General features: G+C 38.5%; 1 protein-coding gene across 16 annotated transcripts; it reads right to left on the reverse strand.

Moving 5' to 3' along the window:
- Positions 1–3,283: 3,283 nt before the first annotated feature.
- FAM229B (family with sequence similarity 229 member B) lies at positions 3,284–12,887 on the reverse strand. Of its 16 annotated transcripts, none has more exons than XM_070795963.1 (5): positions 12,743–12,875; positions 12,484–12,552; positions 7,476–7,578; positions 4,891–5,029; positions 3,284–3,509 (listed from the first exon to the last, which is right to left on the reverse strand). In XM_070795963.1, exons 4-5 carry the CDS (start codon positions 5,013–5,015, stop codon positions 3,392–3,394), a joined length of 243 nt encoding a protein of 80 aa, XP_070652064.1. In that variant the 5' UTR covers positions 5,016–5,029; positions 7,476–7,578; positions 12,484–12,552; positions 12,743–12,875; the 3' UTR covers positions 3,284–3,391. The 16 variants fall into 16 exon arrangements, with proteins under 16 accessions (XP_070652064.1, XP_070652057.1, XP_019822748.1 ...); XM_070795956.1 differs by having other exon boundaries at positions 7,419–7,578; positions 12,743–12,869; XM_019967189.2 differs by lacking the exon at positions 12,484–12,552 and having other exon boundaries at positions 12,743–12,881.
- Positions 12,888–12,914: the final 27 nt, after the last annotated feature.

A 12,914-nucleotide genomic window follows, 5' to 3' on the forward strand; every position in this document is an offset into this window, starting at 1 on the left:
AGACTCACATGTATGCAGACTAGAACCACAAAAATTCTTCTTTTTAATATCTTCTCTACAATTACAATGACATTCAGAAACTTTTGAGTTTACCATTTATAAAAGCTTGATTCAGTTCTTAGATGGGACCCCATCTTCTCTCAACTTCTGTCTAGGGAGCAGTTGTCCTTTCTTTTAATCATAGTATATTGGAACTTCATATAAAGAAACATGGATGGATGTTCGGAGTAATTTTGACTGGTTGTCACTCATGACCCCTGCCTGTTCAAAGCACCTTCAAAATGAGGCCTCCCATAGCCCCGGTTTGAAGGAGCAGCCCTATTCGGACCTGTACCCTACCATCCTTATCTCATGGCCATAGCTGATTGGGAGAGGGTACCCTCCAACAGCTTCACAGTGAAGCGACATTTCATTATGGAGTGGTATGAAAAGATGAGTTCCAACAACTGAACATTTTCTCATGAAACTGTGACTTGCAAAACACAAAGTATCGAGCACATAGCAATAAAAGCTGAAGCACAAATGATCTCATCTAGAAGTATGGTTTTAAGTGTTTACTATACACGTTTATAGACACACACTGCTCATTCTATAAACATACAACAATATATATCCACCTACAGTCCAAAGGATCACAAAGAGCCAGACATGACTGAAGCAACTTAGCCCACACACACCTTCTGTCCACTAAGAACCGCCTCATTTCTGGGCTCACAGTTTGTAAGGGGATATCTCAGAAGACACGGAGCTATTTCTGTTCCCTGGGCCCTATTTCCTTGTATGTAACATGGCAGTACAGGGTGTTAAGTAGGGTCTTTGCTTACCTTAATCGGTGAATACAGACTTCAACCAAGACCATAAAGCAGTACATACACAGTTCAGGTTCATCACACTGAGGCGTGAAGCCAATCCCTTCTCTTTAGGACTGGCTCAGAGACGTCATTTCAGTATAAGCAGTAAAAACACAATGCCCCCAACGTACCACATACCACACACACACACACACACACACACACTGGCTCAGAGAGGTCATTTCAGTATAAGCAGTAAAACCACAATGCCCCCAACGTACCACATACCACACACACACACACACACACATACACACAGTCTGTGTAAAGAAAGGCAACAATAGAGGTACTGTCCTATGTGTCAGGTTTCATGAATTTTGTCTATTATCCACTGATGTGTTGTAAAAACCTAGAACAGTACCTGACATGTAGGTATGTGCTCAATAAATATTCTTTGAATAAATTTCAGGAAAGTAAGGTTTCCATAAAAGTTACCCCCTCATCTTGCCTCCCAAGGCAATCACTTATAAAGTACTTGGCAATCTTCAAAAAGGAAAAAGTGATACTGACTCCTCCACTTGGGTGCCCCTGAGCCCTACGGATCTCTGATTTACCTGAATTTATGCAGACAATCCCTGGAGGAGGGCATGGCAACCCACTCCAGTATTCCTGACTGGAGAATCCTGTGGACAGAGGAAACTGACGGGCTACAAAGGGTTGCAAAGAGTCACACATGACTGAAGCGACTTAGCATAGAGAGAATTCCAAGGAAAAAATGGCATATCATATCAGAGAGACAAGCGTTCCCTCAAGTCTTTAGTAACCTTTCAAGTCTTGAAAAGTAGACGAAAGTGTTGGCTACCATGGATAAGGTCACTCAATTTATTAACTTCATAGCACCAGAAGACACCATTCCCAGAGGATACTACCGGGGGCAGGATGGTGTGGGTAGAGTTGTAGATGAGTTTTATAGGTGAAAGCCTGGTAATCTGCCAAATCATGGGATGGGCAGGTTATTTCCCCTCCTTGGATGCAGTTTAGTTACTTGGAATCAGTTTAAGCTTTGTTACGGCAGATGCAGAGCAGCCTTCAGTCCAGAGCTATCCTCCACTCTAGACCCACCCCCACTGAGGCAGTATCTAACTGATATATCATTAAATGATCTTTCTACTATGGTTGAAACACAAATTATTCCCAGCCTTGTATGAGCTCGGAGGAATTTTTCATGACTCCTTTCTCCATTCCCATCACGCTTTCCCCAGCCTTGGGCAATTTCCTTTAATGGATTTTGTTCTCTTCCTTTACGGCATCTTAAATTTTTGTTTGGCAGATAATTAAGTTACTCATGAGTCACCTTGATTCTCTCGTCTTATTTTTAAGCTTTGTTCATGTTCATGTATGTTAGTTTTTAGTCTACTGCTAGTTTAGACCTCCTACTAAGATTTATGACCTTTCTGAGGTCTCTATTCAATGCCACACATGTTCACAAAGTCTCTCCAATCTGGCTGGTTGGAATTCAAACACCTCTCACCACTATGTGAGCTCTCAGAGTTTCTCCATTTATAAATCCCTGATGAACAGTTTTTATTTTCACCTCATGTAGCACACATGCATCTATGTCCATGTAACTATAGCTAATAAACCTTTCATTTAAAAGGCTTATGGATAAGCCTTATGTAATGTAGGAAGAAACTGCGGAAACTATCTGACACTAAAGTCAGTCTTCTAGAAAAAAAAAATTTTATAGAATGAAGGGTGGCAACCATCAAGAGGAAAAGAAAGCAAGCTGAGTTTCTTGGAACCATTACAAGAAGAAAAAGAAAACAGAAAACGCTGGCCTAGACCTCAAAACTGAACCTTAAGTCTAATCAAATAAAATGATCCATCTGAAGTTTCTCAATACTAACTATAGACAATTTCAAGATGACTGGCTGGGACTTGAGGTAGAGTGTGATGAGGAGACATCATTATTCCTTGGGGTTAGAATCATAGCCTTGACCTCATTATAATAACTTAACCAATAATCTGAGCTCCCTTATGATAGCAGTGCATATGCTTTGCAGATTAACCACGGACTAAGAATCTCCTTTGGTCTTGGGTATTATTCCAAAATACATAACCCACAGGGTTCCATTTCTCACCCAGTATAATCATTCCTACGCAGAACATTATCAAAAGACAGAAACTGGCTTGGGGTATTCAAGTGAACGGGTTCAGCTAAGTAGCAATTCAAATATAAGCAAAGGAAACCAGCCCAAAACACATTAAGCGTTGAGGATGAGCCCTTCCTGTCTGATAATCAAGGTGACTTAAGCTTCACCATGAATTATTGATATTAATGATCCACTGTGAGCAAGATGATCTCGAAGGTGCTTTCTAACTGTGAAATATTAGTCTGTCTTATCTATCAAACATAACTGATGACTTATCACTGCACACGTTTTACAGACGACACTTCTGTCTTTCCCAACTAAAAGTAAATATTTCAACTCTTGTCATCATCCAAAGGTGCCACCACTTTTATTTGTTTACCGGATCATAAGATGATCCCGGCCCGTTACCCTTGACCTAGTCAGACCTCCACAAAAGACTTAATGGTGCTACTTGGGATGCATTTCCTTGCTGCTTTGTGCAGGCGGCTTTCGCATTGCTGCATAGACAGTGATGGGAACGTCGGTTATTGTCAGGCAATGACTTCCAGGGCATCTTCGGAGTTGCCTAAATAAAACAACAAATGACATGTAGTGCTATATAAAAAAGGAAATTTTTTTCAGAGCACCAAAGTTTGAATGCATATTCAGCTAAGTCATTTTGAAATCTCTCAATGTCAGAAAATAATTTTAACACAGTGGCACTAACAGAGCACATTTTAGACTTACATTGCAAAGAAAATGTGGCTAAATGGTGTGCCATACACTTAATCAAAGGAAATTTATAAAGATAACCTTCCATATGTTCATTCTGAAAGGTATGCAGTGATTACTTAATAGCCAAGAAAAGTGGAGGGGGAAGTGCATAGTTGTAAACCTAAGTGATAATACTATGGCAATTCATATGTATATGCATCTTAAAATCACTCCAGTTGAGTGATTTAAAAACTATTTGTGGAAAAAATATAAAACTGAACATTTGACTCCATGTACTATTCAAATGTCAATAGGATCTCAAGTTTAAAAGAGCCTTAAATGACATTGTCTAAAAATACACCGAGCGCTTGAATTTCCTTTCCAACATCCCCACCAAACAATAACCCAACCTTAAACATTTCTAAAGACTAGTGATAACTATTTCTCAAAGTCATCTGTTTTATACCTGAACAACTCTGATGTTTAAAGTACCTCCCTTATTAAGTTTAAATTCGTGTTCTGAAAATTTCCAAGCCATGAAAAATCAATGTACTATTTGCTATGGTAAACAGAAGAAAAAATCCTATTATAGTTTTCTTCAATTTTGCAAAAATGATTTTGTTTCATAGAATCTTCACCTCTATATCACTTACCTTCTGCCAAATGTCAAGTAAAAGCCAAAGTGACACTAAATCTGAGGTCTGAGTTTTTTCATATTTTATAGCCTTATGCCTAGAACAGTGCCCTGCACATAAAAAACACTGAGGTTTGCTTATTTGATGGACTGTTATATAATCTTGAAACTATAAACAAAAAAACCAAGATAAATATTTACCCCCAAAAAATGGTCTACCATTCAGACTTACAGAGGTATAACACACAGACTCTATGCTAAGAAAACCTAGGCTCTGTTAAGATTAATTTAATGGGACTTCCCTGGCCGTCCGGTGGTTAACACTTCACCTTTCAAGGCAGGGGGTGTGGGTTCAATCCCTGGTCAGGGACCTAAGACCCCACATGCCCTGCAGTCAAAAATGGAAACATAAAACAGAAGGAGTATTGTAACAAATTCAATAAAGACTTTTAAAAAAATGGGCGACATCAAAAAAAAAAAAAAAGCCTTTATAAAAAATACCAATTTAATAACAGCAATATTCCGGGGCTTCTTTCTTATTAACTGAATGTTAACTAAAGCTCGTATTGATGATAGCCATATATGTCTCCTCAGTTATTAGGGTAAGAAGACTTTTTACCTGGTTGGTGACATCTCTTTCCCATTACAGGTAGCACTGGAGCTCAGTCCAGGCTCCAGCCCAATTGAAGAATCTCCCCCTTCCACTGGAAACCTCCTTGGCTGAGTCCCAAACCGAAAAGGCATAATTCACTGAAAACCTAGGTTAGAAAGTTAAAATAAGGGAGATGAGAGGTGAGCTGTTTTCAAAAAGCTCTTCGGAATTCTTAACATTAATTCTGCTACAGGCACATAGAAACATTCTGAAAAATGACATTTTTAAAGATCTATAAAAGTGCATGCATACTCTATACAACTCTCTCTTACATACAATTTTAAGTCTTGAGCAAATATAAAATGGCCACTAGATAAAATTAAACTGTGTCCTATGGTTAACATAACTGAAATCCATTTCTGCTATATGAAAAATAACTATCTGACTTTGGTTATGGCAACAACAGACTTGACCTCCCTGCCTCTCTGCCTATTTACGCACTTCTCCTCCTTTGATACACAGCCGTTTCACATCTATGTGATATCTACAGCTATTCCTTCTGTCCCTGGTGATCATTCGGTAACCCCTGCTCCTCCACACTTACGGTGCGTTAGTTAAGAAAGTGCCATGGGAGACTTGGATTGACCTGGATTCAAATCCTGGTTCTGGCACTTCCCAACTATGTAATCTTAGGAAAGATACTTAACCAAGTATGCTTCCAAAAATAAACTGAGCTTAGTAATGGTATCCACCTCCAGGGTAATAATGAGGATTAAATGAAGTAATACATGAAAAATGCAGTGCCTAAGACATAGTACATGCTCAATAGATGTTAACTACTATTACTCAGCAGTTGCTGAGCATCATTATATATACATATATAATGCAATGTATACATGAGATGTGTATGATACACACACAGCTACACAAAATAAGCTCCTTACTGCCCACTGTTGCCTCTGCTTGGAATTCTTCCCCACCCCACTGCTCCCACTCTTTACTTGTTAGGACCAAATCATTCATTAAGTCTGAATTTAAATTTCACTTTCTCAGAGGTGCCCTTTATAACCCTCCATTATAAGTTTTCTTAGCACTCTATTACTACTTTGTAACAGTTATCATCACTCTGATTCAGGATTTCTCAACTGCAACACTACTGACATTTAGGATCATGTAACTTTTTGTTGAGGATGGAGGAGGCTGTCCTGCACCTTGTGGGAAGTTCTGTAGCATCCAAGGCCTCCACTTACTTACACACCAATAGCACCCTACCCCCAAAGTTGTGACAGTCAAAAATGTCTTCAGACATTACCAAATGTCTCTTGGTAGAAAAGGGGAGAAAAATGTCCACCTGTTAAGAACCAGTGCTCTAAAATTCTGTAAATGTTTTTCCTTAATCATTGTCCCCCCCACCCCCACTCTCATTCTATGTCTTTGCCACCATGGATTTAATCCTTAATACCTAAAACAGTGCCTGGGAAAGTGAAAGTGAAAATGCTAGTCTCCGACACACTGCAACCCCATGGACTGTAGCCTCCCAGGTTCCGCTGTTCATGGAATTTTCCGGGCAATAGTACTAGAGTGGGTTGCTATTCCCTTCTCCAGAGGATATTCCCGACCGAAGGATGGAACCGGCATCTCCTGTATTACAGGCAGACCCTTGACCGTCTGAGCATAGTAGCTCTACTGCTGCTGCTGCTAAGTCGCTTCAGTCGTGTCCGACTCTGTGCGACCCCATAGACGGCAGCCCACGAGGCTCCCCCGTCCCTGGGATTCTCCAGGCAAGAACACTGGAGTGGGCTGCCATTTCCTTCTCCAATGCATGAAAGGGAAAAGTGAAAGTGAAGTCGCTCAGTCGTGTCCAACTCTTAGCAACCCCATGGACTGTAGCCTCCTCTGTCCATGGGATTTCCCAGGCAAGAGTACTGGAGTGGGCTGCCATTTCCTTCTCCAATGCATGAAAGGGAAAAGTGAAAGTGAAGTCGAGCAGTCGTGTCCGACTCTTAGCGACCCCATGGACTGCAGCCTACCAGGCTCCTCCATCCATGGGATTCTCCAAGCAAGATCACTGGAGTGGGTTGCCATTTCCTTCTCCAGTGTATGAAAGTGAAAAGTGAAAGTGAAGTCGCTGAGTCTTGTCTGACTCTTAGCGACCCCATGGACTTCGGCCCACCAGGCTCCTCTGTCCATGAGGTTTTCCAGGCAAGAGTACTGGAGTGGGGTGCCATTGCCTTCTCCAATAGTAGCTCTTTCTTGTATAAATTCACATGTCTTCAGCAAAAGACAGGAAAAGTGAAAAATACCTCATAACTGTTTCTTATGCCTAGTGCAGTATTCTATGCCTAATAAGTACTTACGATGGTAATAATAAAACTAAATTATTAAAGCTTTGGAGTTTGGATATTATAGTACTTTTTATAGACTGTGTATCAATTATTGAGGGGAAAAAAATGTCACATTCATCGACAAGTTAGTAAAACCATAGTAAAAATCTATGGCTTAGTTTAACTATTGTATGTAAGTATTAAGTTTCAGCTAATTTGATACATACTTACCAAAATAGGCCCAGTCTGATTCCTGTAGAGGTGAATAAATCAATTGCTTCTACTGACCTTCCAGGGAAGGCTGGAACTGCCAAAGGAATGATGATCTAATGTTCCAGTGACACCCAGAAACTGTGACATCAGAAGATTCTTTCACATAGTTTCCTGCCTGCTAACAAATAAAATATCACAATTCACAGCTCCAGCACAAGCTAAAACTGCGCTAAAAATTGTCTCTAAAGTATATATGAGGGTTTTATTCTTGCTGTCATGGCCTTGTTTTCTAGTAATATTAAATATTTTAATCTATGAATGCTGCATCTCTATTCTACATCAACCATCTAATCAATCTGCACAAAATCACATGAGATTCTTCTCACTTCATATACTATTTTTCTCATTATCTTTGTCTCCCAGGCTTTCCCTTAATTAATTACCCAGATTAATTCAATCTACCTATTCCTCATCCCACTGAAAAGGCCTCAAACTGCACTTTTACAAATTTCTCTCTAGTTCTTCCTGTGCAGGACTTTCTACAACCTCTTTTTAATGCCTGGACTACCTCTTATTTCTTATTTTCTCAAAAGAGCCTTGAAATTCCTAAATGACAGGAATAATGACAATTGAGAAAGGGAGAACACATCTCATACGGTCCTCTCTCTTCTGTTCCCTGAACTCTGAGACTCTCCTCTGTTCATACCATCTTCACCAAATGAATGACGATCAAAGAGCCCAGTGACACCCAGAAATTATGACATCAGAGATTCTTTCATATAGTTTCCTACCTGCTAGAGAATAAAATGTCTCAATTTGTCATTCCAGCAACAAGCTGAAACTTATCTTCTGGACCAAACTCTCTCTCCCAATCTCTGTATCAACAACAGTTTACCGTACTGAGTGTAATACTTAAGTTTAACGCTTAAGCCAGAAAATTCATTTTCAGCTAATCATTTTTTTCAGTTTCCATAGCGATGACTTAACTATTAAATGCTAGTGAGCATTTTTCACATTTAATGAAAGTCTTTTTTACTACCTACATTTTATGCTAAGTTCCCACTGTTCTGCTTTCATATGCTTTATATAGGAGGAAAATAGCATTTTACATAATTAAGTTGATGTTAGACAAAACCTTAATTCTACCTTCTCTTTCTTACTAGGGTGCTATTTGTGAAGAGTTTATCACAATTTTAGCTCAGAGAAACCATTTAACTGTCATGGTCAGATAAACTGAAATAATTACTAGCCATTATTAGCTGATATATCTCTGGGACCAAACATTTGGTCCTTAGGATGGCAGAATGTTTTTTAACAGTTTGAATTATTTATGGAGGTGGCAGTGTGGAACTCATGGCTTTTGGCATCAGAATTGAGTTTAAATTTGAACACCATGTTAGCTCTGAGACTTTGAGCAAATCACTAAGCTTGTAAAATGGTACTAATTCCTACATCACAGAGTTGTTTTGAGGAATAAAAAGCTAATGCCTGGGATACAAAAATTCAATCAGCACAAGTCCTCTTATCTTTTTTGCATAACTCTTAAAATCAGAGTGTTGAGGCACTGATTTCACTTTTCAATCACTGACATATTGACACTACCTTTAAACTGCAAAATAAGGTATTTTCAAGTGAAATGGTCTTAAATTCCCCCAATTTATCATTTTAAACTAGTTTATTTGGCACAAGTTGTGCCAAGTTTCTTCTTTAATATGGATGATACAACAAAACAAACCAAAAAGTAGTCTTAATGATGAAACTATCCAGTATGAATATATACATCAGAGTATCTTCACAGAGAAATGGATGAATAAGCAAATTATCAACAGTGAAAAAATGGAGAAACCTCTAAATACTTTCTCTCAATTCTCATAAGCCCAAGAATAAGTGATCTTTCACTCTTCAGGATATTGATTCATGAGATACAGAAAAAGAGTAATGTTTGAACTGGTCACATCCTAAGAAAACAGATCCATTAGTAGAATTACCTCATTCATACAAAAAATATGTATTTGCTGATAATCCACCATAAGCCAGGCATGTGTTAAGTACTAAAGATAAAACAGCAAATCAAATACAGTGGCTGTCCTAGTGGAGTTTCCAAGTTAGGGGAGAGGGCATTAGACCCCGACAAAACCTAGAGGATGAGCAGGCATTAACTAGGTGGAAATGAGTGGGAAGCAAAGACACTGAAGCATCTGGGAAGGGGGCAAACAGACGAAACAGCATGTACAAAGGTCAGGTGCCAACAGAAGGGAAAACAGAAGATCTAAAAAACAGAAAAAAGAAACCAGGTCAGAAAGAGTAAGTAGTGGTTAAATCAAGCAGGAACATGAACCCAGTTAAAGAGTTTAGACTTTATCTTATGAGCAAGGGAGTCCACAAAAGAATTTTAATCTCCTGGAAAATATATTTAGGTTTCAGTGATTTTTCTCTATTAAATTTTCTGCTTTCTATTTATTTGATTTCAACTCCAATCTTTGGCACTTCCTTTTTACTGTTCACTTTGGATTTGTTTTTGTTTGTCTAGTTTCTTAAAGTAGAAGTGTAGATCATTGATTTGATACCTATTTTATTAACATAAGCATTTAATTCTATAAATCTCAGTCAAAGCACTGCCTTAGCTTCATTACACAAATTTTGAAATTTTGTATTTTCAATTCCTTCAGTTAAACTTTTTCTTTCTGGTTTCTTCTTTCACCTATGGGTTATTTGTTAGTGTTAGTCACTTAGTCTTGTCCGACTCCTTGTGACCCCATGAAGCATAGTCCACCAGCCTTCTCTGTCTATAAGATTCTCCAGGCAAGAATATTGGAGTGGGTTGCCATTTCCTTCTCCAGGGGATCTTCCCTGAGATCTTCTCAACCCAGGGATCAAACGTGGGTCTCCCGCATTGCAGGCAGATTCTTTACCATCTGAAGTACCAGAAAAGCCCTTTAGAACAGTGATATTTTGTTTTCAAATATCTGGGAATATTCTAGTTACTAATATCTGTTACTGATTTCTTGATTCCATTGTTATCAGAGAACATTCTTTGTATTATTTTAATTCCTTTAAATTTACTGAGACCTGTTTATGGCCAGAATATGGACTATCTGGCAAATGTTCCACGTACACTTAAAAAGAATGTGTATCCTGCTGCTGTTGGGCAACGTGTTCTATACATGTAATTAGATGACTGACAGTTTTTCAAGTCTTCTATGTTATTTTCTGTATACTAGTTTATCAATTATTGAAATAAGGATATTGAAATATCCAACTATAATTATGAATATGTTTCTCTTTTCTATTCTGCCAGTTTTTGCTTCACATACTTTCAAACTCTTATTAGGCTCACAAATTTTTAGCAGTATTATGTACTCTGGATAAATTTTTATTATCTTTCTTTATCCCTAGTAATATTCTCTACTCTGAAGTCTACTCTAAAATTTACATAGCTACTTTCTACTCATTAGTATTAGCGTAATGTATCTTTTCCTACAGTTTTAATTTTAATATCCCTTGCTCTAAAATCTACTCTAAAATTTACATAGCTACTTTCTACTCATTAGTATAATTTATCTTTTCCTATAGTTTTAGTTTTAACCTTTATATCCAATGTAGCTGTCTTATAACCAGTATACAGTTAAGTCTTGCTTTTAAAAGTCTATCCTGATGATCTCTGACTTTTAAATTAAAGTGTTTTGATTATTTATATGTAATATGATCTTGGAGTAGGAAATGGCAACCCACTCCAGTATTCTTGCCTAGAAGGTTACATGGATGAAGGAGCCTGGTGGGCTACAGTCCATGGGGTTGCAGAGTCAGACAGGCCGTGACTGAGCATGCATGTATATGTAATGTGATAGATATGACTGAACATAAATCTGCCTTCTTGCTATTTATATTCATTTGTGCCATTTATTTTTTGTTCCCCCTTTGTTCTTATTCTGTACTTTTGAAACAAATAACTGAATATATTTTATGAATCTATTTTATCTCCTTTATTGGTTTATTGCTGTACAACCTTGAACGTTGCTTTGGATTACTTTAAGGCTTAAGGTATACATCTTAACATTTCAGTATGCCTTCAATAACATTATACTACTTTTAATGCGAGAAAATTACAGGAGTATATTCTATTTCCCCTCTCACATCCTGCATTACTTTGTTGTTATATATACTTCTACATATACCATAAACCCCACAACACATCATTTCTTCTTTAAGCAATCATCTCTTTCAGAAAATTTTCAAGAGAAGTATTTTGTATCTACCCACATATATATCATTTTCAGCGTTCTTTATCCCTTGGAGTAGGTCTACATTTCCATTCAAAGTCATTTTCCTTTTTTTTCCCCTGCCTGCCACAGATACTGTGTTTTGGTGTCATGTTTGCAAGTGCTTGTGGTGTACTTCCAAACGTTGTTCATCAAGTATTTCTGGCTTTGTTTTCCAGAAATTGTAATCCCTGCCCTCCTTATGATTACTTGGAGCCCATGTGACTAGTTTTATCCTGACTTATACAGACTTAGGTCCTGCCATAATAAAAACATAAAATGTAAGTCACTAGCATAGCAGTCAAGCAGCAAGTATCGAGAAAATTATTCCTGGAAACTTTAAGGATAATGATAGTTATCTAAGTTGTTCAGTGGCAAACCTATTTATTGGAAAAAATCTTTGGAAAACTCTGTGATAACCTAGAAAGCAGATGATTTGCTAATGAACTTGAATGCTAGGTGAAGAGTTTGAAAGACAGAATGTAAGTAAGTAAGTGGAGGCCTTGGATGCTAATCCTAGCCAAACCCAGGAGAAGCAAGTTGAGATCAACTGAACAGCACCTCTCCTCCTTTTGTTTACTTGTTTATATCCTCACCCACTGAATCCTATTACACTTATACTCAGCGCTACACAACATGGTCACAATTTTTTTGAGTATTTCGTGTGTATCTTCTATTAGACTGCAAGCTTCTTGGAGCTGGATCTATGTCTTAATTTCCTTTGAATCCTCCAAAAGGTCTAGAAGTTAATGTTGGGAGCATGCGGCTTCACCATACACAGCTTAGGTCTCTGAAGCGCCATTTTAGTCAGAGGGTATAATTACCTAGTTTCGGCTGTACCCTGACACGTCTGTCCGTCTGGGGTTTCTTTGTGCTCATCCACAGTCTGTTTTCTATCAGAACAAAGGGCTTGTTGAATAGATAAAGTAACTCAGCCTCTCAAGTAATCGGAATAAACGGAATTTGACCCACTGACTCGAGCATTAAGACTGTGAACGAAGACTAAACCTCTGACAGATCAAGACAGCTTTAAAGACACGTGTTTTAAAATCCCACTCCAAAACCTAGTTACCCGCCAGTTACCACGGCCTCCGGAGCTGCCGACGCTCAAAGATGTTGACAAGGCAGCGAGGATCCGCGGTCCGGAGGCCCAGTCACTATGGTAACGGTGAGACGCAAGTACACTTGCGCGGCCTTCTGACGGAAAATCTTAATCTGAACCTAGAGAGGAGCGGAGCGACGGCGGCGACTTGCG

Source organism: Bos indicus, chromosome 9 (assembly GCF_029378745.1).
Source record: "Bos indicus isolate NIAB-ARS_2022 breed Sahiwal x Tharparkar chromosome 9, NIAB-ARS_B.indTharparkar_mat_pri_1.0, whole genome shotgun sequence".
NCBI lineage: Eukaryota > Metazoa > Chordata > Mammalia > Artiodactyla > Bovidae > Bos > Bos indicus.